General features: G+C 39.2%; 1 protein-coding gene across 8 annotated transcripts in view; it reads right to left on the reverse strand.

Moving 5' to 3' along the window:
- Window positions 1–984: 984 nt before the first annotated feature.
- LONRF3 (LON peptidase N-terminal domain and ring finger 3) overlaps window positions 985–24,427 on the reverse strand; it is a 134,091-nt gene continuing 110,648 nt past the window's right edge. For 7 of the 8 annotated variants that reach the window (XM_039842497.1, XM_039842495.1, XM_039842493.1 and 4 more), the window contains 7 exons: window positions 24,299–24,389; window positions 15,174–15,288; window positions 12,914–13,035; window positions 10,848–11,006; window positions 10,014–10,176; window positions 8,847–8,996; window positions 985–5,928 (listed from right to left, as the gene is read on the reverse strand). In XM_039842497.1, the coding sequence (XP_039698431.1) occupies window positions 5,773–5,928; window positions 8,847–8,996; window positions 10,014–10,176; window positions 10,848–11,006; window positions 12,914–13,035; window positions 15,174–15,288; window positions 24,299–24,389 (956 nt within the window). In that variant the 3' untranslated portion in view covers window positions 985–5,772. The remainder of the gene's footprint in view (window positions 5,929–8,846; window positions 8,997–10,013; window positions 10,177–10,847; window positions 11,007–12,913; window positions 13,036–15,173; window positions 15,289–24,298; window positions 24,390–24,427) is intronic. The other variant, XR_005648588.1, reaches the window with a different exon arrangement.

The raw sequence follows: 24,427 nt of genomic DNA on the forward strand, positions 1-24,427 counted from the left end.
AGTCCAATCCAGTTCTCCAGAGTTATGCTGGCATTTGGGGCAGAAAGAGTGGCCGCCTTGGAGGCAAGATTGAATCTTTAGCCAGAGTGTACTCTATCTTAAGAGAGCTGGCATGTGGCAGACAGAACACAGAAGGGCAATGTTCAACAGAGCCAAGCACTCGCTCTGGGGCCCAGTTGGGCAGGAGTTCTGGTTTTTCTCAATTACCCAAAAGATCCTGTAACAAAGAACAAAGTCCAGCCCAAGTGGACTTTTTTTTTTAAATTATTATTTTGTGTTTTAATTATCCTACTCCCATTTTTTTCTTCAGTGATAAAATAGACCTTGTATAAAGCCATAAGTGGCACAAGACTAAAATCGATCCTGTAAAGAAGATGAGATGTTGAAGCTCTCTTGCTGGAGTTAGCTCAGTCAATATCGCTCATTGTCCTAGTCACTTTTACCAACTTTCCTGGCAAAAGGTTCACATTTTGGGCCTTAGATTTAGCCTATTGTTGAAAAACGACTTGATTGAAATAAAAATGTGTAATTTGCTTTCATGAATATTTTATAATGCCAAAGAAAACAGAGTAGGTAGTATGCTCTGCTTTAAGCAAGCCCAATACATGAATGGATTTACAAATAAACTAGGGGTAGATTATTGGCAAAATGCTTCAGCATAATTCTTTCAATAATAAACTTTTCTGACACATTTTTTAACAATTAATTTATGGCCAGCTTTTCAGAACATATCAGTCACATTAATCAGTTAACACCTGCCTCACTGTCACATACTAAGAGCTTATTTGAGTATAGGTAGGTACAGAAGATCCTTGAAAGATCTTCTGGTCGAGTGTCTTATAACTAATAGTAATAAGAACAAACTAGATGTTCTGATAGCTTTCCTTTCTGTTCGGCTTCCAACAAAATGATACTTCCAACAAAATGAAGGTATATGGGTAATTCTTGTCCTAAGGTAAAGGTATTGCTGTGCAACATACAAAGTGAAAGGATAGGAAACATTTTTTAATGAACAAACAGCTTTCACAGAGACTGTCTATATCACATTATTATTACAACATAGATGAGCTGAAACCTTTTTTGTACATATTTGGAGGAAAGAAAATCCTAAAGAGAAATCAAGCATATAGAGGTAGTTGAATAGCAATGTGGGGAAGAAAAAACATTATCTTATTTCCCCTTTCAGTTCATTACAGTGCTGGAGTAAAATGACTGCTCAAAAAACAACTGGAATAACAAACACAGACATGTTTGCTGCTGTTTAAATGGCTTGCTTGATATTTTACTACTAGCATTACTGAGAACTACATAAAATGATGGAACTAGTTTATCTAAAATAAACCTATTTTATTTTCTCCTTTTATTTTGTTCTTTATTGATATTGCTGTGACAATAGATGTTAAGCAACTTATTTAAATGATGCATTAGCTACAATGTTGTTTTGTAAACTTCTGTTAATCACATTTTTTGCAACAAATCTTTAAACATCTACAGAATCATAAAGCAAAACTTTTAAAATGACACCAAGAACAGAAATTACAGGCACTTCTCTCTCAAGGTTAACTTAGTGTGTTGGAAAATATCCATTTGTAAGTCAAAATGTCTTCATTTCACCTCTGGATATGCATAACCCAGATTATTAAATAGTTGAACAGTGGGAGTTATCATTCTAAGAGGAATTGAATACATTCATTTTACATGGCTCCTTTTCCTTCCTTCTCTCTGCACTCAGGAAATGCCACAAATTGCAGCCCATGCAGCCAGCTGCTTTTCAGAACTGTCTTAAATTATAAATCGAAACCTCTATCCACAAGCCTAAAATCTTTTCTTTCCATTATTTGGGCTGTCTTCCATTTGTGTCTTTCACACCTCTGCTATGATTCTGCCTTGGTAAATGTAAATGGATGAAAAGTCAACAGGTTGAAAACTCAAGGAATGAGTTCCTGAATAAAATTCCATCTTGGAAATGGAGTAGGCATGGGGGAACACAGTCCTCAATGAAGTCCAGTTCAACAGCATGCAATCTGTTGACAGTAAGAAACTTCTGGGAGCTGTGAACTAATCTCAGGAGCTCTACTGCTCTAATGGCCAGTTACAGGGGATAATCTGAGCCCAGGCAAGCTCCATAGGCAGAGCTGGAAGTGCCACATGCACAGTGACTCAACTAAACCTGTGCGACTAGAAGCAGTCAGCCTCCAGAAAAGGAAAATTGTTGAAATAGTCAGTTCCCTGTTCCCCTAAGTCAGGGGAAAGCACTCTTTTCTCCAAGTGTCTATGGAAAATTAGTTTCATCATTTTTCATTTTCCACATTTTGCTGGTTGTTAGCTAGCAGTAGTAGTACAGTAAAAAGCAGAAAGGCATAATGTCTGCTTGGTACCTAATGCATATACACACATATATGTACATACGTACACATACACACAGAGAGAAAATAATCTACTAAGAGAAGACTGGGTCCTGATAAGACAGGAAAACTAACCAAATAAATGGCACTATCTACCAAGGGGAAGTCTTGTCCTTCTGGCTTTATATCTTCTCTCTGTATACTCTTCATTCCCAAGCTTTGCTGCAAAATCAATTTACAAGTAGTAAAAATGGTCATGTCTAACTGATGACCCCATTTAAGTGCATTCCAAAGAAAACTAAAGCTTAGCCTTGCCTTCTGCCTCCCACCACAACTGAAACCAAAGCTTGCTATAATACCACCCAAATGTGTATCTAGGCTACTGAGAGTAAAGTGCAATTCTGTGTCTCCAAGGATCCACATTTGCTGGAGTTATGTACTCACTTATCAACATGAAGCATTCTATGATGTGTAATTTTATTTTATTTTTTTAATTAAACTTATTTTTTTAATCTAGATTAAGTGGTGATGTGTTGGGTAATTTAAATTTACTTAACCTACACCTTCCCATTGTGAGCTTTTGGGGTGCTTTTGTGACTTGGTTGTCATGCCTATTTAACAAAATTATGTATAACACAAACTAAAATCTGCAAGGTAATGGGTTCAAAATCAAGCTTGGCTATTTACTGGCTGATTGTGTTACTTAGGCGAAGTATTTAACATTGCAGAGCCTCAGCTTTCTCGTCCATAATATGGGGATAATAAGTGATCTTACAGGATTGGTGTGACAAATAAATGATTTAATGAGATCATTAAATCACCTGGCTCAGTATCTGGTATGTAGTAGGTTTGCAATACATTTTTGTTAGGGCGGCATAAAGAAATACCATGAACTAAGCACAAACATCGTAGATTGTAAAATTTGTTCACCCTGGCATGGCCAAGATTTTCAATACATTTTGAAGAGCAGGGAGTGATGAGTTGGTTATTCTAAGGGAACCAGAACTTAAGGCTTCCATTATATTGGAAATTCTAGACCTCCAAACAATACTACTTTTTAGGCCTATTAAAATAAGAAAAAATTGCCGGCACAGAATTCTCCCTTATTTCTGAACCTCATTTGTTTTTCAGTCTTTCCACTTTTCCAAACAGACTTGACTCCAAAAGGAATCATCGTAAAGCATCAAGTTATGGTTTGAAATTCAGTGGTGTAGATTCCCCCAACCAAGTTTAAAGGGGTTGGAAATGGGTATTGTGTGTAAAAGCAGCATGTTATCCAAATGTAGGCCCCTGGTGATATTCCATAACTATTAATAATCTAATTACAACTATGATTTGTCAAATGTCACCTATATGCTAGGTATTGTGCTAAGTGATTTACATATACTATCTCATTTAATGTTCATAATAACCCTATGTGTGGTAATTATCATTACCATTTGCTAGATGAAGAAACTGGGGCTCAGAAAAAGTTAAATCACAAAGGTAACACACCTAGCAAGTGGAGACACTTATCACCCTTTTTTGCATTGCATTTATACTAGATAATGGGAAACTATTGTACTATGACTGTGTTATGACCAAATAGTTGGGCACTAAATCTGAGGAGGAGACTGTAATTTACTGCTCTCTGCGTCTTGTAGAATTTGCTTGGGCATTTACCATGCCTATCCTTCCAATCCAGTCTGGCTCCAAACATCAAACCTGGTGACATAATGCTTTGACAACATAGCATCCATTAAGAAAGTGCAGAAAAGATCATTTGGTTTCTGCTTACCTTAAGCTCTCTTATGTTGCATGGATCATCTCATTTTGCCTTTTCTGTTTCTGGCCACAGGTGGTGATGGAAAAAGCCAGACTGATTACTTGAGGCATTAACCTCTCACCTTGACAGAGTGGTCAGGCTGTGAGTGAATAACACTGTCCAGAATCACAGGGGGTGGGGTCATTTGAGTAATGGTACAAATGGCACAATTCACTTCTTCCCTGCCCTAATCTTTTCACTCTGTCATTCATTATAACACTCTCATACTCACGCTATTTTTCAGGTTCACCTGGCACTAAAAGAATCACACTTGTCCTAAGCAAGCTAAACCAGGGCTTATTCTTACCTGTTTACCCACCATTCTTCCCCTATACTGAAATCTTTGGCCCATTGTAGCTTGGAGGACAGGCAGTGTTTAGATAATATCATGGATTAATTTGCTGTTTCCTTTAAAAGTATTTAAAAATCAAAAAGATAGGTTTTTTTTAAGCATCCTACCTTTTCTACTGGCTTCTTTATACTTTTCATAACAAACAGTCCTTCAGCAAGTGTTTCCATACATGCTGGCCAGGCTGTGATCCTCAGAACCCTGAGAAGTGGAAGCTAGCTGGGCCCAGCTTTGATGTGCCAAACTGAAAACTCTTTCCTCTGAAGGGATAAATATTATTTTGCCTAAAAATCCCATTCTTAACTGCACAGTGGAGAAATTAGAAACACTTAGAATTAAATTGCTGAAATGAATGCCTATAATAGATTGTAATAAAGGACACTCCTCTGATTCATCAATTAATTCCAGAAAAATTCCTTCATCCTTATTCTGTATAACACATAGAAAATGGGTTATTTTACTTTACTCTGGCTTATTCCATAATCTATGCCAAATCCCCTATGTATTTTATATTGTTGAATTCAAACTGAAAACACAATGGAATCTGTGACTATAGATGACCTTAGCATGATTCTGAACTTCCTTTAGGTATCCAACTGGATAGACACAAAAATGGTTCAAGAACTGAGATCGAACAAAAGGTTAAAGCAAAAATGACACATTTCTAGTACTGTTACTTCCCCCTAGGTACATGGCAAACTACATCAATAAATAAAGCAATTGACTTTTTAGTAATGTACGCTTAAATAGTTACAAACATACATGTATAAAAAAGGATACAGTAGTGAAAAAATAAATTAAAACAAAGAAGTTTGAACATTATTTTACACAATGCTATATAAAACCTGAACCATTTGGAATGAGGAGACCTCAAGTCAGTGAAATAATGCAGCAACATTATTAGTATCTTTGCCTCAGATTTCAACCATACAGTCATTCATCAATGAAAGAAAGAAAATTAAAGCAAAATCACTTTAAACTTTCAGAAAATTTTATGTCAAATCAAAAAAAAAAATTTTTCCGGGCTCTTGAATATCTCTGCTGTGGATGTAGTTGTGCAGCATGTCAAGAAGCATCTTAAGAAAGAAAGTTTCAAACAGGTCATTTTTTTTTTTTGGTCTTTCTACTCAATTTATCTCTGTGGTCAACAGCAGGGTAATGCCTCTGTTTGACCCTTGCTTCTGTTGAGATGTTATTGCATCTAGATATATTTACAAGATGACTTCCCTAGGCAGTGGGGAGGGTGGCAGCTCCTCTTCAGCAATCCATTCTCACTAGTTTTGGTTTCGGGATATAAAGGCCAGGACACGCCGAATACCGTTCAGTCTATCCTTTAAGGACTTCATTGCTAGGAACGGAAGCTGAGCTCGGCTTTCCAGTGGGAGAACTGCTAATGTCCACCAGCACCAGGCTGGACCATTTGGGTTAATCTGCAACAGAGAAACAAAATGGGTTCATCCCACTCCCATGGAAGTGATATTAGTCTGCAGGTTTCCAAAGCCGCATGGTAAACATCCCAGGTAGAACTGCGTCTGTGTGTGGCAGACTGCTAACTGCCCTGGTATCTATATCCCCTTCTCTTAACTGGGCATCCAGCCACTTAGAAAAAGAAGACTACATTTTTCAGCTTCCCTTGCAGCTAGGTGAGGCCATGAGACAAAGTTCTGGCTGATGAGATGTAAAGCAAAGTGATATGTGTGACTTCTGAGTCATGCCCTGGGAAAGGGGCATGTACCCTCTACTTTCCTCTTTCTCTCCCTTTCCCATAGGCAGAACATGGGCATGGTGACAATCAGTATTCTTCAATCAGGAGGATGAAGGAAACATTCAAAGGATGGTACAGCTTTGTGAGAAAGGAACTTAGGTCTCTGAATGATCTCATGGAACAGAGTTGCCTTAGGCTTCCAGGACGTATGCCTGCTATCTTGTTTAAGTTAGTTATTTTTGGTAGTTGTTAAAGTAAGCAAATCAATACCCTAACAGGTATACTATACTTCCTAGCTAGTGTGATTTATGTGCTGAAATATCCGCTACTCAATCTCTTCCACTTCTAAGATTCTATTTAAGGTCCTTAAGATTGATGTATACATGTTGGCCTTCAATTCCCATGACCCCTTAGGTTTAGCATGTCTCTTAACTTCCTTTATCTCCTTGCTTCTGGCTGAAGGCAATACAGTCCACATATGCCATGTCCCTATATAGGGCCATGGCTAGCTTCTCTCCTGCAACCAAACCTATGATTCACAGCCTCAAAGCCCAGCAATCCCACTTCACAAAAATTCCAATTCGAAAACATTCACTTGAGAAATGTATTTTTGTCCCTAGGTTTCCTTTTAATCAAGACATTTCCCATCCCACACAAAGCCTTCACCAAAATTCTGTTTGTCAGCAAGTGCCAAGGCACACATTTTAGACATTGGTGACTTATTTCCTACTAAGCCCAAAATGAGCTTTCTTCACAACTTTCCAAAGGTTAGTTTTAAGACTGTAGAGAACCACATTCTGGTCAGACCACTTACATGTGGGATTGTTTGCCTCCAAATTGGTTCACCTGATTCTCCCCCAAACCTTATTGCCCTTTTTCCTTCTCTGTCTTTAGCTTCATTTGGATTCGTTTTTGTCCCTCACTATAGTCTGTAACATGTTCTCCCTCCTATTATCAGTTTTGAATATTAGATTGACATATTCTGAACTTTCTTTCCTAGGATCATTTAAGCTGATGTTAATATTTCTGGCTGTTTCTAAGGAACTTCCTCCTGAGGCTTAGAGAATTCTTATTAATGGTACCACTGGGGCTGCAGCATTGACTGGATCAAACTGGGTGGAATTTGGGGATTTGGGGGGAGGGTGTTTGCTTGTTTGTTTTGTTGCTGCTGCCGAAGCAACATGATAAGAAAGGAAATGAAACCCAAGACTTCAGCTTTTTGTCACTGAGCCTTATGAATCACTCTGTGGCATCTGTGTTTATGGAAGATGCTGTTATCATTGTTGATCGCTATCTTCTGCTTGACTAGGGTAGAATGCTTTCCAGAAGGTGAGGGGGAACATTAAGCTTGATCATGAGCTTGCTCAGAGCTCTGCTGTAGTCCTGAATCACCATAGCCCAGAGCCAGGAGCTGGGTCATTCGGAAGCACTAACTGACTTTTCTCTTTTCAACATTCACGATGCCTTTCTATGGGGAAAAGGAAGTACTTTTGCGGTCTGGAGAAAGCAAGACATTTCAGCCCAGTAGGGAGCAGATTGATGGTTTACAGCCTCAGAATGCAAGAGGAATATGAGACTTCAGAGTATACTTTATCTACCTGCCTCATTTCAGAGATAGGAGAAAAGTGGAGAAGGGGGAAGGTACTTACCCAAGGTCGCACAGCTAGAGAGGTAAGCAGGACCAGTCTTTCAGCAGGGAAGTCAGAATATATATATTCTATTTTACTATTGTGACAGAGTTAGGAATGAGTGTAAGTAAAGGATTTAGGAAGTTATGGAGTGACAATGTAGGATAGCCAGCTCAGAATGTGGGAAAGGTGATAGTAGGGAAATATTTGACTAAGATAGCTCCATCCTTGTCCTAGAAAGAGTGTGTTTTCTGATTTATAACTGGCAGGCAAGCAAAGCTTGGTGAAACTTGACTATCTTCACTTTCCTGGAGTTTGATCTCTCAAAAGAACCTGCCCCCCCACCCCAGGAAATAGACTGACCCAATAGAACCCAATGAACTGTTTTCTAGTATAACTCAACCAAATGGTAAATTTAACTACTGGGTCAGTTTTCTCAGGACCTGCTCACCCCTGATGAGGACAATAGCAAGGATCTAGACCTGCAGGGCTAAGCATGGAAAGACTCAGGTGTGAAAAATGTCTGTGATCATGCAGTTGGAATCCTTTAAGGTAGCTGGCCCTATCTCCTAGCTTCTGCAGCAATGGGAGAGAGGCTTATGAAGCCTCCTGGAAGTGGCAGCCTTTGGTCTCAGCTCCCACAATACTATCCTGTTAGGCCTGGTCATTGTGTAACTCTTTTCACCGCAACACATTACCATGGTGTGACTATGAACTCCCACAGAAGGTCCTCCAGTTGATGGTGTCTGTGTTTCCATCGCTCACCTGACTTATCTCTCAAAACTTGTCTTGGATCCAAGTTCCTACTGCTGTACTTTAATTTCCCCAATTCTGACCTGAGATCCTTTTGGTCTTACCTTTGATGCCCGCTGCCCAGCCAAACAATACCAGATTAGATCCATCTTGCTCTCTGCACTTGATTTGCTAGATGGCAACCATGCGCCTTCTAATCACAAACCCTAGGCTCACTTATGTGCTGGGGGAAACCAGTTAGGAAGAGACATTTTTTATATACCTGAGGATCCACATCTTTCTCTGGCATTGGGCCAAAGTGATTGAGTATCCGATTCTTCAAAGATGATTTGAGTGAATGGAACCATGATGATGCTTGCTCATAGACACAGTTATGTAATCCCATGAGCTCAGCACAATCTTCTCCTTGAACCTAAAAGTATCAAAGTGGAAGTGAAGCATTCTGTACCTTCTCCATCACTTCTAGAGTCACTGTTGGCACCTGACTCTCTGTGAGCATCCATCCTGTCTCCCTATGGGAAGGCTCACCCGCCCAGTTTTCTCTTGTGTGGTATGTGAAAGGTTCCTCAGCCAGATGATGGACTGTGCATAACTACTGCTGAGGGCGGAGGGAGGAGAAAGATTCAGCAGGGTAAATTAGCTGAAACAGTAAGACATATAGAAAACCAGAAATGAAAACTAGCCTGAGTGCAGGCATGCTGTTAAACTAGATTATGCTGGTTAATGTCTCTCTCCTTTTCATTATTTACATCTACTTTCTCATTGTTCACTGGGAAGAGAGACACAAATGTGTTTGTGCCTCAGTGTGTAACTCTATCTTCCAAGTTGAATATATTTTTTGTTGATCAAATACTTATTAATCATATACTATGTAGTGAACATAAGTATTAGTGAACATGGGATTATTATTTACCTATTTTTCTGTCCATTAGTCCAGAAAACCAAGGATTAACTGGACATGTTATCTTTCCGCCTCATGGGATGATGAATTATTGGGAAGGGCTCTTAGCCAGGTTGCCATTTAAAAATATAAATGCATATGTGAATCTACAATTATCTCAAAAGTTTTAAAATCTAAACAAATTGAAAAATACAATATCTATGTGTAGACCCCACTCTAGATCTATCCCTGGGTACTCCTGGCAGATACCTAACTCCTAACTGAATGGGCATTCAAGGGTTGGTCTAGCTTGGCACTTCTTATGAATGACTATAACTCAACAACTAAGCAGGGAGCGGCAGGACAATGGGAATTCTTACTGTCATTCTACAATCCAGTAGCAATGAGGCAGCATTCAATGTTGCTGCACCAATTTGATGAGAAATCTCAAGGCCCCAAAAGTGCTGAGAAATTCTTTTGCAACCATCTATATCTGCCAAGCCACAAGTATAGCCTGTCTTTGGGATTCTTGGTACTGGCCACCCTCACCTTTTGGTCTTCAATGTATTCAATGTCAGCTGTGTTGTAACCATCCCTCTGGCCTTGATGGAGGACCTTGAAGCGCCTCTTGCCTATGCTGTCAACCACTGAGCGGCCATCAGCAAAGAATTGAACATTTCTGATCTCTAGGATGCAGCCATATTCTGCAAACCTGTTTGTTAGAAATGGAGTCAAGAAAGTAAATTCTTAATGAGTCGTTTCCCCGGCCTTGTCCCCAGACATTTCTGTAACCTCATGCTGTGCCTCGAGAGACTTCTGCCTATTTGCCTGCCCCAGAGTCTATAGCTACAACTACACAATAGGCAGTGCCTATGTGAAAAAAATAATCTTAATGTATTAGTACAACTGCTACCATTTATTTAGCAATATTATGTGCTAGGTACTGTGCTCAGTGCTTTGTGTGTAACTCACCAATCCTCCCAACAAACCCAATAAGGTAGGCATTCTTACCGTACCCACTTTACAGATAAGGAAACTGAGACAGAAAGGTTAAGTAACTTGCCCAAAGTCAAATTTTCTCCAAGGCTGGAGCCAGAATATGAATGCAGGCAGTTTGATTCCAGGGCCCACACTCTTATAAAACAAGTTTTATATTATATACCACCTGTTTAACAAAAGATTTAATCCAAAAGATTAATTTAAATAGGCAGCCACTCACATGACAAACTTGGGACCAGAGGGACCCTGATTCTTACAAATGCTCATGGTAGTAAGCTGGCTAAGTATCATGAGCTGTGCCTCCCCGTCTCCTGGTAGGCCCCCAAGGTAAAACAAAAACCCTCTCCACCCAACTCCCCTTGACTCACATAGCAACTCACTTACCCTTTGACAGGATCTCCAAGGCACATGCCAAACTGTCTTGTGCCTGTCTCAATGCATCTACGAATCATCAAACGGTAACAAGGCTCAAAGATGTGCAGGGGACAAGGAACAGTGGGATAGGCCATAGTACACACGAAAATAGGCACGTTCTTATTCAAGCTGTCAGGAAGAGCAAATGACATGGATCTCAATGTAATGTTGCACAACACAGAAAGGTTGGTCAAATGTCACCATGTGCTTCCCCTGTAGGAAGGCAAGGAGACATCAGCTTTTGATGGCTGATAAAAAATACTGAAATGCAACTAATGCTATGCGCTGAGTCCCATTATCTGGTTAATGTAAGGGCTTAGAGGTGAAAACTGACATTCTACATAATCTAAGTTGGCTAAAGAAGTTCTCTAGTATGTCAACATGGTGGGTGACGGTGATACTTCATATTTCTTCTTTCTTTCATGCTCTCTACTCAAACAATCTTTCCAGGTGTCTTGCTGTCAGTATGGAGAATGGTACTGGTAGTTATAAGTGGACCCAGCTCTCCCGAGGGATGGTGGGAAATTCTCTGCAAAGTCACTGCGAGTATCTCAAATTTGCAAATCCACTAGAAGATCTGCATGGCAGGCCCAACTGGGAAGAGGAAGGAGCAATGGAGAGGCAAGAGTAATCTAGCTCAGTGATGCTCAAATACGTCTGCGCATCATAATCACCAGAGGCATTTAAATCCAGACAACTGGGCTGTAGCATCCCAGAGACACTGGTGCACTGGCTCTGGAATCGGGACCCAGGAGTCTGCCCTTCAACAAGTACCTGTGAAGATTCAGACACACAGCCTGAGGGAGAACCACCAACTGGGCCAGCTCCTCCTGGATCCCTGTTTTTTTATTTGTCTAGTAAATCCAATACAAGAACAGTTGAATCTAAACCTACCAATGGATATGAGACCATTTGCCTAAATCTCAAAAGGATTAAGTCTAGGATTCCTTTAAATAGAAATCCCTCCAGTATATTCCAGAGTTTTTAAATAAGACATTAAATGATATTTGAGAGGAGGCTCAGAGACTCAAGGTGAACTTAGGAATCAAAAATAAAGATAAACATGCCCTGAGCAGATCAAATACAAATCAATGAGAAAAAATAGATTTCATTTCTAGCTTCCCAGGAAAACATGTTGTTCAAAGTGAGAGGCAATTCAGACAAATTGATGGCAGTTTAGAAATGGTTCTCTACAGGGTGGGCATAAAACCAGAATAAGAAATGGTTCTCTACAGGGTGGGCATAAAACCTTGACCTCAGAATACTGTGAGTATTCCACTGGGGTTGGAGAGACAGGAGGGCAGCAGTATGAGAGGCAGAAATTGGTGATTGCCTCCTGCTTTGTCCACTAAGTGAACTGTTCTTCCAGGCAGGCTGAGAGTGCGGAGCCCAACTTCCATGCCCATTCCTACCCTTCACCTCTCACAATACCTATGCACAGTGGAGGAAGCATATAACAAGCAGCATGCTTATTGTTACCATTTATTAAGTGCTTACTATGCACCAGCTCATTTGATCTTAATAAGAAGTCTATGAAGTAGGAACTATTATTATCCTAAAGCTACTGATGAAGAAACTAAGGCCCAGAGAGGTGAAGTGACTAGGTGACTAGGGTCATACTCACTTTGTGACAACACTGGGTCATTAAGCCCAGATCTGGCTGACAACAAAGTTCTTAATCTCATAGCACCTCCTTATATATTTGAAAACAGTCTTCTGGATACTTCATAAGTTTCCCCTGATCAAGCTACTCCAATTTACTCTTGCTAGTGACACCCAGTTCCTAGTGCCAAGATGTGACTTAGTCAGTGGTTTGGCTTCAGTGGTGTGCTGGTAAATGTTGAACAACTGGCTTTCTGGAGGAAAAGCCCTGGTTTATAGTATTTGCCAATTTCTATAGTGTAAATACTCTCACCATGGCCAATTTCAAGCCACCAACATGAAATCACTGAATGAGTAGTTAGGAAGAAATGTGCACATTCATCTCTATGAGCTAATATGAGTGAAACTGAAACTAGAAATATGCATATACATACTTGGAAAGTTCTTCCATTTCCTCTTCATAAAGTTTCTTTCTTTCCTTGAGTTCTTCTGGAAGGAATTTAGCTATGAGCTCTTCCATTATGATGTTTTTGCTGTATTTTCTTGATGCCAAGCACTATATGGGGAATGAGGCAATTAGATATTACACGGTCATCAGAAAAACACAAAGCACTTCTAATGCAATCAGTAGAATAGTCAAATGGCCCACATATTGGAGTAATTTGGACCCACATATTAGCAGTTGATACTATCATAATGTATGTAGTCTCTGGATGTCAGACTTTAAAATAAAAACATTTGCAACTGATTACTCTTATAATTAGGAAAAATATTTTAACAGAGGGAAAAAGACCTGCATTGATGTTTTAAAAATCTCATCGCTATCCTAAAACACTGAAATCTATCCCACGTTATTATCAAAAAAGAGGTAAAATTCTTCCATTTCCTTTTTCTGATTATTTTTGTTTACAAGCTCACAGAAATGGTCTACATCTGGGATGTAGGGAACTAAAGGTTCAGGGAACTAAAAAGTAATTTTCAGTCATTGATCCTTTCCTGCCCAACTCCATCCCATCCCATCCTAATGCTTGGCTTCTGGATATTACAATTCTAAATATGTTTTTCTTCTCTATCTTTAATTGAAAAAACACACACAGGTGAATACTGGTGATTTTGTCTATTCGATTTTTTTTTAATATATCGTCTAGGTGTCACCGAAATTATGTTATAAACCATGATTTCAGAACCAAACTCAGGCTTACCTGTCACTATTACTCTTCTCCCAAACACCCCTACCCAATGCATATATCCAGGGATCTGTAAGTAGGGGGCATTTAACTGTGTGGACCAGACAATGGGAGTGAAAACCCACACAGGCCCAGCAGGGGGAGCTCCTGAGTGTAAAACTGGGTTTCAGACAATTTTTCCTTTTCCAGTACGGTCTATGTCTGTCTATTCTCCAGTGAACATGATTGGTGTAAGATATTTATCTCTCTGGGAAATTGTGCAAGTGTGAACCTGCGTGAATACAAATAGATAGATGAGACTGTTTTCTAGCCCCTGACTCCAGGACCCCACAGAATCTGGCTCTAGGATGCCTTATTGGCCACTGCCATCTCCTAGCTGCAGGAGAACCAACTGTTCGTCCAGTCTGAGTTTTGGGGAAAAGCAATGACTCAGGAGCTGGCCAGTCAAATAAGGAGATGACTCCTCTGCTGATGCTAAAACAAAAACCCAGAAAAAGCACACTAAACTGTTAATGGTGATTTTCTCCAGGTGATGAGCATATGGGTAGATTTTTCTTCTTTCTGCTTATCTGAATGTTGTAGTGTTATGACAACACAAATGTATTATTTAAGTATAAGGACCATGGACTTCTTCTCACCTACAATCAGGCCAGCAAATCTCACCCCTTTACCTAGACAAGGTACGATACTGACCCTCCCCACAACCAAATACACACTCTCAGGGTTATCTTTGATAATTATTTCACTCCCTTCATTTAGAATAAATGTCGGGGTGTTGGGAAAGCTCAACATGTGATTTCTCTGGACCTTCATTCACCTAGAGATAGTCTTGTGTCTCCAATCTCTCCTTGGGGATGACAAGGGTCAAGCAACATTAATACTGATTATATAATGTGGCACACAGTCCCTGAGGGAGGGAAAATAAGATGGATTTGTAAGTCTTCTTGTGCTAAAGAAAATTTCATCAGGTCCACTTGAAAAACTAAGGTGGCAATTTGTGTGACTCATTTTAAAGAACTTGGAAGCCCCAGAGATTTTCAAGTAGCCAGAGGCTCCTGAGGGGTGTGACAAGAACCACACTGAAGGTTGGTGAGGTTTATCTGGAGCACTGGGAGTGATCTCTTCAAACAACAGAATAAACATTGATGAAAAGGGGACATCAGAGCTCATCTAGTCCAAGCCGAGAGAAGATACAAGATTCACCCAGATTACAGTGGATCGGGTGCCATGATGGGATTACAGCCAGGATCCATGTTTATTATCAATTTAATACTTTTGTTTCCAACACAAATTAATTTCACTACTAATTGTTCATTTAAAGCTAGATGTTGCCTCATTTTCCTGAAGGACTTTGTGGGGAGTGGAGGGGTGGCCATAAGACAGGAGAAAGAGATAGATGGTCTGAGGGGATATTTTGCCCTAGCATAGTGCAGTGGCTTGGGATCTAATAGGACACTGTCTTAGTACCTAATTTCAAATAAGCTAACCAACAAAGAAACGTTTTTACCTGTGAAAGGCCATCTTTGCACAGTGGACACTTCGCGTTGTGATCTAGGCATCTTTCAAGGCATTTTAAGCAAAATGTATGCCCGCAAGGTGTTGTGACTGGCTCATAGAATAATCTGAAATTTAAGAATCAAAATGGAAGAAAACTCCAATAAGACCAAAAATAAAAGAGCTACTCTATGTTAAGGTTTTATAGCGTTATTTGGAAAATTATGTGTGTGTGGGGGGGGAAATTCTTTTTAAAAAATCCCTGCAGTTGTTGCACTTAGGAAAAACATTTGCTCTATATTTCTGAGCTGAATTTTAAAATAATACATTTATTAAAATTTAGAACATAGTTAGTTATTTTGTAATATTAGTTCTAGTCAGTCTGTCTAGAGATGAATGCCCAGGGTGTCTGAATAGATTCCACTCTAAAATATTTAGCCAACCTGTTCACCTGAGTATATGTAAATGCACATAAACACATACACACACACACACACACGCACACACACACACACACAAGTTTACTCATTCAAGTACTTTATATCATATTATAATGGAAGAAGTCTTGGCTTCTTTGTTAACCTTGAATCCATTTTTCACCTATGCAATGTTTACTACCTGAAGGATCTTGAAATTGCACCTGTAACAAACATTTAATTGCCTAGGGGTGGTAGAGTAATATCGTTAATATGCTTACTGATACATACATATGTACACACATATGTGTGTGTGTGTACACAGATTTCAATGAGATCCTATTTTAATTGCTTTGTAAGAGCTGGATATTTTCAAAGCAATCTGGGGGTCTTTTTTAAAGCTGTTCTGTACATTCAGAGATTCATGGATTTACTTAAAGGAAGGCTCACCCACAGTATGAACACTAGGTGGGGGCAGCTGAAGATGATGGTTCAGAAATGGGGCTCGCACTCACCAAGAGGACAGAAAGAAAAGAAAAAATGGCTAACCAACCTATTTTGATCCCATGAAAGTGTTAGTTGACAGAAGTCACCAGCTGCACAGCCCCCTTGTGTGACCAGGACGAGCACCAGCAGCCTGGCACACATTGCCAGACTGAGCAGAAGAATCGAAATGTCAGAGCTGAAAAGTACTTGGGAAAAAAATTGAACCCACCAACCAGAATGAAAATGAGGTTCACAGGGGATGAAGTGGTTTATCTTCGTGTACACAGCCAAATGTTGGCAGATGAAAGGCTATCCAACTTTCAGTTTCAGTCATGTGCTCTTTCTATTAGAACAATGATGCTCATCTATTGCTGTGTGTGAGAATCACCTGGGAAGATTTTTCTTTAAACAGCTTTACTGATGTGTAATTGATGTGCAATAAACTGCACATACTTAAAGTATGCAATTTGGTAAGTTTTAACATATGTACACTCCTATGAAACTATGTTCACAATTAAGATCCTAAACACACCCATCACCCCCAAACATCTTTTCATGCCCCTTTGTAAACCCTCCCTTCTATTCCTCCCCACACCCTCCATCACCTGGGGGACTTTTAAAAACTACAGATGCCTGGGAGCAAACCTCCAGCGATTCAGGTCTGTTGGTCCAGGGTAAGAGCCAGGAATCAGGGTTTGTTTAAAGCTCCTCAGGTGGTTTTAATGTGCAACCAGACTTAAAAATCACTATATTACACAATCCTACTAATCTCTATATAGGTGAATCTTCTGTATTGATCTCCAAATCTAATTGTCAGAGTTACCCGTGGAGCTTTAAAAAAAACAGACATGGTGAAGCTCCACTGGATGAAGTTTGCAATTCAGCAGGTCAAGAGGAGCGGCAGAGATTTGATATTTTTAACAAGCCAATGAAAGTCTGGAGTAGGAGAGAGTCTCTTCATATATTCACTTTTGTTTCTACTTTTTGAATGTTATAATCCTATTTTGAAAGTAGTTAATTTAACAGAATTAATAAATTTTAGTTATTAAATTGGCCCAAAAGTAAGAATTGATACAATTAGCAAGGATGCTAAATAAATATACCCCACACGATTTTACTCTATTTATCAGCAACAAACATGAGAAAATACATTTTTTTAAAGATGACGTTTGCAATTGCTTTTAAAAATCAAGTACCCAAGAACAAATCTAAACAAATTTCTAAGAGACTTCTTTTGGAAAAAAAACATAAACACTCCTTTGAAAGAAAGTAAAGAAGACGTAAATAAGCACCCATACAAATCCCAACAGCTTATTTCACTTGTTTGTTTTTGTGGAACTTGACAAGTTGATTTCTACACTTTATAAGGCAAGGCAGAGGGCCAGGAAGAGCTGAGACACTTCTGAAGAGCAACAATGTGGGAGAACTTTTTCTACGTCAGAACTTATCATAAAGCTGCAGTGATTAAAACAGTGTAGGACTAGCACAAGGACACATAGATCTGTGGAGCAGAATAGAAAGCCCAGAAATAGACCCAGACACAGATTCTTGATTTATGATAAATGTAGCACTTCAAAACAGAAGGGGGATATTCAGTACATAAACAGCATTCACAATAAATGCTATTTGGGATAGCTTTCCATAGGTGAAAATAGTTAAACCATCTCTCACACCATACACAAAAGTTAGTTCCATGTGTGTGGTAAAAATAAGTGTGAAAAGCAAACAGTAAAGCTTTAGAAAATAGAATATCTTTATGACCTCAAGGTTAAAAAATATTCTTACAAGACACACAAAAGAAACACTAACTATAAATGAAAAAACTGGTAATTTGTACTTCATTAAAATTAAGAATTTGTAAGTTCATCAAAGGTGTCATTAAGAGAGCAAAAAGGCAAGCCACAGAATAGAAGAGGGCGTTTGCCGCACACGTGACTAACAAATACATAAAGTTCCTTCAAGTCAGGAAGAGATAACCCAATCAAAAATGGGCAAAGACTTATATGCACCAGCATACATAAAACTGGTTACAATAAAGAATTCATACAACTCAACAACAACAAAAAACAAACAATCCAATTAAAAAATGAGCAGAAGACCTGAATAGGTATTTCTCAAGAGGAAATACAAATGGTCATATAAAATAGACATATAAAAAGATACTCAAGATCACTAATCATCAGAGAAATGCAAATTAAAACCACAATGAGATATCACTTCACACCTGTCCGGCTATCATCAATAAACCAAAAAACAACAAGTGTTGGCGAGGATGTGGAGAAAAGGGAAACCTCACACACTATTGATGGGATTGTAAACTGGTACAGCCACTATGGAAAACAGTTTGGAAATTCCTCAAAAGAAAAAAAAAAAGAACTACCCTTTGACCCAGCAATTTAATTTCTGGATATTTATCCAAAGAAAACCAAAACACTAGTTTGTAAAGATCTATGCACCGCAGCACTATTCATAATAGCCAAGATATGGAAGCAACCTATGTATAAAGGAATATTACTCATCCATAAAAATGTGAAATCTTAGCATTTGCAACGACATGGATAGACCTAGAGGGTATTGTGCTGAGTGAAATAAGTCCGGCAGAGAAAGATCAGTACCATACAATTTCACTTAAATGTGGAATCTAACAGTGGTGTCCAAGCTTTTTTGCAACAGGGACTGGTGCCCCTATGAAAATCTAATGCCTGATGATCTGAGGTAGAGCTGAGGTGGTGATGCTAGCGCTAGGGAGTGGCTGCGAATACAGATGAAGCTTTGCTCCCGCGCCCACCACTCACCTCCTGCTGTGCGGCCCAGTTCCTAACAGGCAATGGACCAGCACTGGTCCACAGCCTGGGGGTTGGGGACCCCTAATATAAGGAAGAAAAGAAATGAATAAACTAAGTGAAAACAGACTCACAGATACAGAGAACAAACTGGTGAATGCCAGAGGGGAGGGGGTTTGGGGGACTGGATAAAAAAGGTGAAGGGATGAAGAAGCACAAATTAGTAGTTACAAAACAGTCACAAGGATGTAGCGTACAGCATAGGGAATATAGTCAATATTATTGTAGTGGCTATGTGTAGTGCCAAATGGGTGCTAGAGTAATCGGGGGGATCACTTCATAAATTATATAAATGTCTAGCCATTCTATTGTATATCTGAAACTAATATAAAATTTTAAAAAATAAAATTTAGCAATGTTGTCCAGAATAGCTCAAAACTAGAAACAACCCAAATATTTATCTACAATGGAACTGATAAGTAAATTGTGGTAGATTCATACAGTGGGACACTATACACTAATGAAAATGAACAAAAACTACCTACATATAATAACATGGATAAATCTTAATACTGTGGAAAAGAAACTAAGAATGGATGTTAATGAACAATTTAATTTACATAAAGTTTTTTTTTTAATAGGCAAAACTAAATTCACTGTTTGGAGATGCATACATAGGTGGTAAAACTATTTTAAAAAAGAAAAGGAGGAACGAAGAGGGTAAAGGAGGTCAAATATATGGTGATAGAAGGAGACTAGACTGGGTGGTGAGCACACAATGCAATATACAGATGATATATTATAGAATTGTACACTTAAAACTTAAATGATCTTATTAACCAATGTCACCCCAATAAATTTAATTTTAAAAAGAAGAGATAAAAGACAAGATAGTGGTTTCAAGAGGAGGGTAAGGGAGTCGTGATTTGAAAGTGACATGGGCAGCTTCTGGGGTCCTGGCACTGTTTTATTTCTTGAACTGAGAGAGGTGCATGAGTATCTTCTTTACAATATTTCGTTAAGAGAATACATTTATATTTTATGCACTTTTCCACTGTGTATATTTCACAATTTAAAATGCTTTCCAAAAGTGTGATTTGCAGGTTGATTTGGGAACCATGGCTCTATGATCTAACTACTAGAGCAATCAACTAGAATATCTCTCTTCCTCAGTAATCTGTGTCCTATGAATCTGAAATGCTTTTTATACACTGTTTGATGATGTTAAAGATGACGACGATTGATAAATCCGTATCTGTAAAACTTTTTCCTGTAAAACTAGTTCATTTAACAATGTAATCCACATAAAGCCAATGATATAGCTGGTTAATTAATTGCAATAAATATTGACATTTAATGAGCAGATGAGTGAAACAGACACAAAAGGATACAGCAACTCTTTGCAAGAGCAATGATTAAAATGCCCCTGATCTGAGTGGTCACGAACAAGGATGCTGGCACAGATGCTGCATAATTATTGCTTTGGAAAATTTAAAGTTCAAATCCTTAGAATATATTGCTTTTCAATAAATACTCAATTCACTTCTATGTTCAGTGCTACTATGCTACTCTATAAAGGCTGACTGAGTAAAGTGACTAGGAACAAATATTTCTCTTGCTATTCTGGGTGTGTGTAATATTGCCTTACATATAAATTACCTTTACATATTGATAGGTGGTAATTATGATTAGCTCCACTTTGCTACTGAGGAAATTAAGACCCAGACAGGTTAAATAACTTGTATCAGGTCACACAGCTAGCAAGTAAGTAGCAGGGCTTGGATGTGAAGTCACATCTGATTCCCAAGCCCATCTTCCTTCTGCACTCTATGACACAGCCAGGACTGTGTGTACATCTATATCTAGAAAAGACATCATCCATCTACGTGTAGAAGCACACATTCATATACACATTTTCTCTCCCCTCCTTTGTCTCCTTCCTTCACCACTTCATGCATGGGTGAGAGAGAACAAGGAGTGGGGGGAGAGAAAGAGTGAGAGTGAGAGAACTCACTGTACATAGAGCAAGAAATAGATGTATACTCTAATTCCTCTCCATTTTATCTATCACTTCAGGTAATAACTTCAGAAAACACTTCAAGGAGGCATTTATAGGGCAAGATATTTTCACAAGAAAGTATTTTACATTGTCCAGTGAGGGATTAAACGATAGTAATAACAAATGTGTTCGGTTAAATATCAGCCTGGATACAATGTTTGGCTTGTCTGAAAATAGCTATCTTTTCCCACCAGTTACATCCTTGTATTGTGTTCTTTTGCCACTATCAAATGAGAGCAAAGAGGGAATGAGAAGGAGAGAGGGAAGACGGGGGAGATAGTCAGAGGGAAGGAGAATAGACTAGACTAGACTAGACTAGACTAGACTAGACTAGACTAGACTAGAATAGAATAGAATAGAATAGAATAGAATAGAATAGAATAGAATGGAATAGACTGACTCTCAAACACCCAGGGAGTTGAGTAGCTACACCTAGGTTGAATACAAAGTTTTTTGTTTCAATTGACAAAGAGGTCACTGGGCCATTAGGTAACTGGTTCAAATATCAAACATTCTTGCTCCACGTCTCAAAATATCCTCAAAAAGGTGCTGCTCCACAGCAGTCTCAGAGGTGGCCTCCAATGGCTAGGATATCCATATCAGGTAAATCTCAAAGGAAGATTTCCATTCACTAAAGATTGAGGGGCACAATTCTGAGGTGTTGGAATTAGGAAGAAACCTCCCTCAGCAGAGCTCTCCCAGTCCAGCAAGGGAGACTTGGAGACTGGAAAGTTCCTCATGAATGCACCCACCAATTATTGTTCCATTCACTCTTGCCACTCTTTCATTGTGGAATTTATAAGCTGCTCCTGATTTTCTCCCAAGAATCAGAATAGATAAATTCACATTCTAACTTGTATTCTACCAATGCAGCACCACAGGAATGGAGTTCATTCCAGAAGCTTGCATGGGAGGTACAAATGTCTAGTTTACGACCGCCAGATTGTTTTAAAATATCTCTATCCTTAGATCCTCTCCCCGAAAGACACATGAGGGTCATAACAGAACCTAATAATAATACTAACAACAATAAAAAAAAGAAAAACACTAAAGAGAAGTGAAAACAGGAACGTTTCTGCAATAATTCAAGCTAAAGCATGTATATGAAATAGCCCCTGTCAACATCTCATTTTTGACTTAGAGACAAACCTTGTTGGAAAGGAAACTACATGTTTCTGACCAAGGGCTACAGTTTTAAGAGACTTGAGATCAGAAATGCCCTCTGGGCTTGGCAAGTTTCTTTTCGCCATAAAGCAGCTGGAGTACCCCTATAACTTTCCGGCCTATACAACAGCTACTCCAGGCAAAGATGACTTTTTGTTTTGAAGTCTCACTTAGAACAGAGGGGCAGGATAAGGGAAATAATGGCTTTTAAAGTCAGAGCAAGCAAACTAAAAAGGGTCTTATTCTTTTGGTGTTACTTCTTGGACCAAATTTCTAACCTCTCTCTGGAGCCCCCTGTTGAGATCAGGGACAAATAAGATGAAAGGGAGAAAGCAGAGGAAAGGAAACAAAAGAACTTCAACCTCAGGATTCTTAGTCCTCAGGGAAAACACAAACAGGATGAGTCTGTGTGTTTGATTATGCATCCCCTGGATATCCAGAGGAGTGATAAGTATACCAAGGAGCTGAGCTTTCTGAGTAAGCTGAATCAAATCTCTCAAAGTCTGACCTCCGAAAGACCACAGCTCATATCACAGGCTTAGAGACACCATGGTGTTACCTGCGGAGGCTCATTCCTCTGCTGGGAAGCAGTTTCTCTATCTTATATCTTGGCTCTGGCATGACCCGCTTTCTACTTTATTGTGGAGGAGAGGGAGGTGGTAAAAGGAAGCAAACTCCCAACAGTACATGGAAAGCTTTCCTTAAGTACTTCCACATTTCTTCTGTTGAACTGTTTGTTATCAGGTCTGCCCAAGCTTATGAGCAGATTTGAAAACTCTAATTTTTTAAGAGAAGGAAAAACTACACATTCAGGTAATGTCTGCCTTACTCATTTTTATTCAGATGACAAGAAAAGTCATTCTGAATACAAATGCATGTGCTTGATATGAAAAACATCTGAGGAGCCTCTGCTGGCTGGATCCCATTGTGTGGTGGACCAAAAGATTTTTCTTGACATCTCTTCTCTTGGGTCAACCATCTTAACAACTTTTGTGGAAATATCTCAGCCTCCTTTTAATACTCTTTTGGAAGAAAAGACACATTTGAGAATCAACTGAAAGCTGCAGGCTTTGTCCTGGACACACACACACACACACACACACACACACACACACACACACACACACACTACATACAACAGGGAATTCATAGATCTATTAGATTCTATACACAGAACCTCCTCAGGAGTCCATGGACCTCAAGTCCATAGAATCTCTGGTCTAGAAGAAAAAAAAAACAGTTAATATTTATTGAGTATTTACTATATGTCAGGCATGATTCTAAGAGTTGTAAGTAAATTTTCTTGATTAATTATAACCACCCTATAGGGTAGAGACCACTGTTTTCTGTTTTACTGATGAGAAAACAGTGGCAGAGAAAGTCACTTGCTTCAGGTCAAACAGCCAGTAAGTGGCAGAGCCCGGTTTCAAACCCAGGCCATTTGGAGTTCCTCCTCTTAGCCATAAAGTCATAGCTGTGACATGAAACAAATGAAAGTAATTTTTTTTACACAAGCCATGATTGTAGCAGTTTCCTTTTTCGTGTGTGTGACAGTGGGGATAATTTGTGGATAATTTGCCTCTCCAGCAGTTTGAGAAAATAAAGATGATATGGCACTGAATGAAGGAGAGATACTTGGCCAGGTATTAAAGGCCCAATACTAATTCTGTTCATGGCACAAAACAAAACTACCCAGGCCCTCTACTTGGCTTCCAAATAATAGGCCTGTGGTATTGACGTTAGCGCTTGAGCTTTGAGATCTTGATCCAGTGGTTGAATTAGTTTCAGGGACATAAACCTATATGTACCTACAAGGGCAAGGAAAGTAATGCAAATGTGTGACACAGGCTAGTGTAAAGCAGTGGGGAGGAGGACAAGGACCATGACCAAATGGAGAATGCATGTCCCATCTCAAGACATTCACATTTAACAACGAAAATCCCATGAAGGCCAAACACAAGACATTATTCCTGTGGGCCATCAGGTTGTGACTTCTAAGTAGATCATTTCCTTCCCACTCTCTAGATATTTCCAAGTCAGGAGTACAGGGAATGCAGTCTACAAACAGGGGACACAAGTTAGCTCATGTGACAATCAAAATGATTTGCATTTCATTAGAAACATGCTTTTACATGCTAACCAACCAAGCAGTAAATCACCAGCAGAAAAGATTCTACACACCAGAGAGGAAGACCCCTTCAGGCAGTAAGTGACAGCACACATCACATACCTCATACATAGGGAGCATTCAAGGTCAGATGCGTCAAAAGATGCGAGGGGAACACTGAGAGCAGTTTTGGCCCCCAGATCAGCGGGAGGATCTGTGATTTAGAAAGCAGTTAAGTCAGAGATAGACCAA

This window comes from Pteropus medius, unplaced genomic scaffold (assembly GCF_902729225.1).
Source record: "Pteropus medius unplaced genomic scaffold, Ma_sr-lr_union100, whole genome shotgun sequence".
Taxonomy (NCBI): Eukaryota; Metazoa; Chordata; class Mammalia; order Chiroptera; family Pteropodidae; genus Pteropus; species Pteropus medius.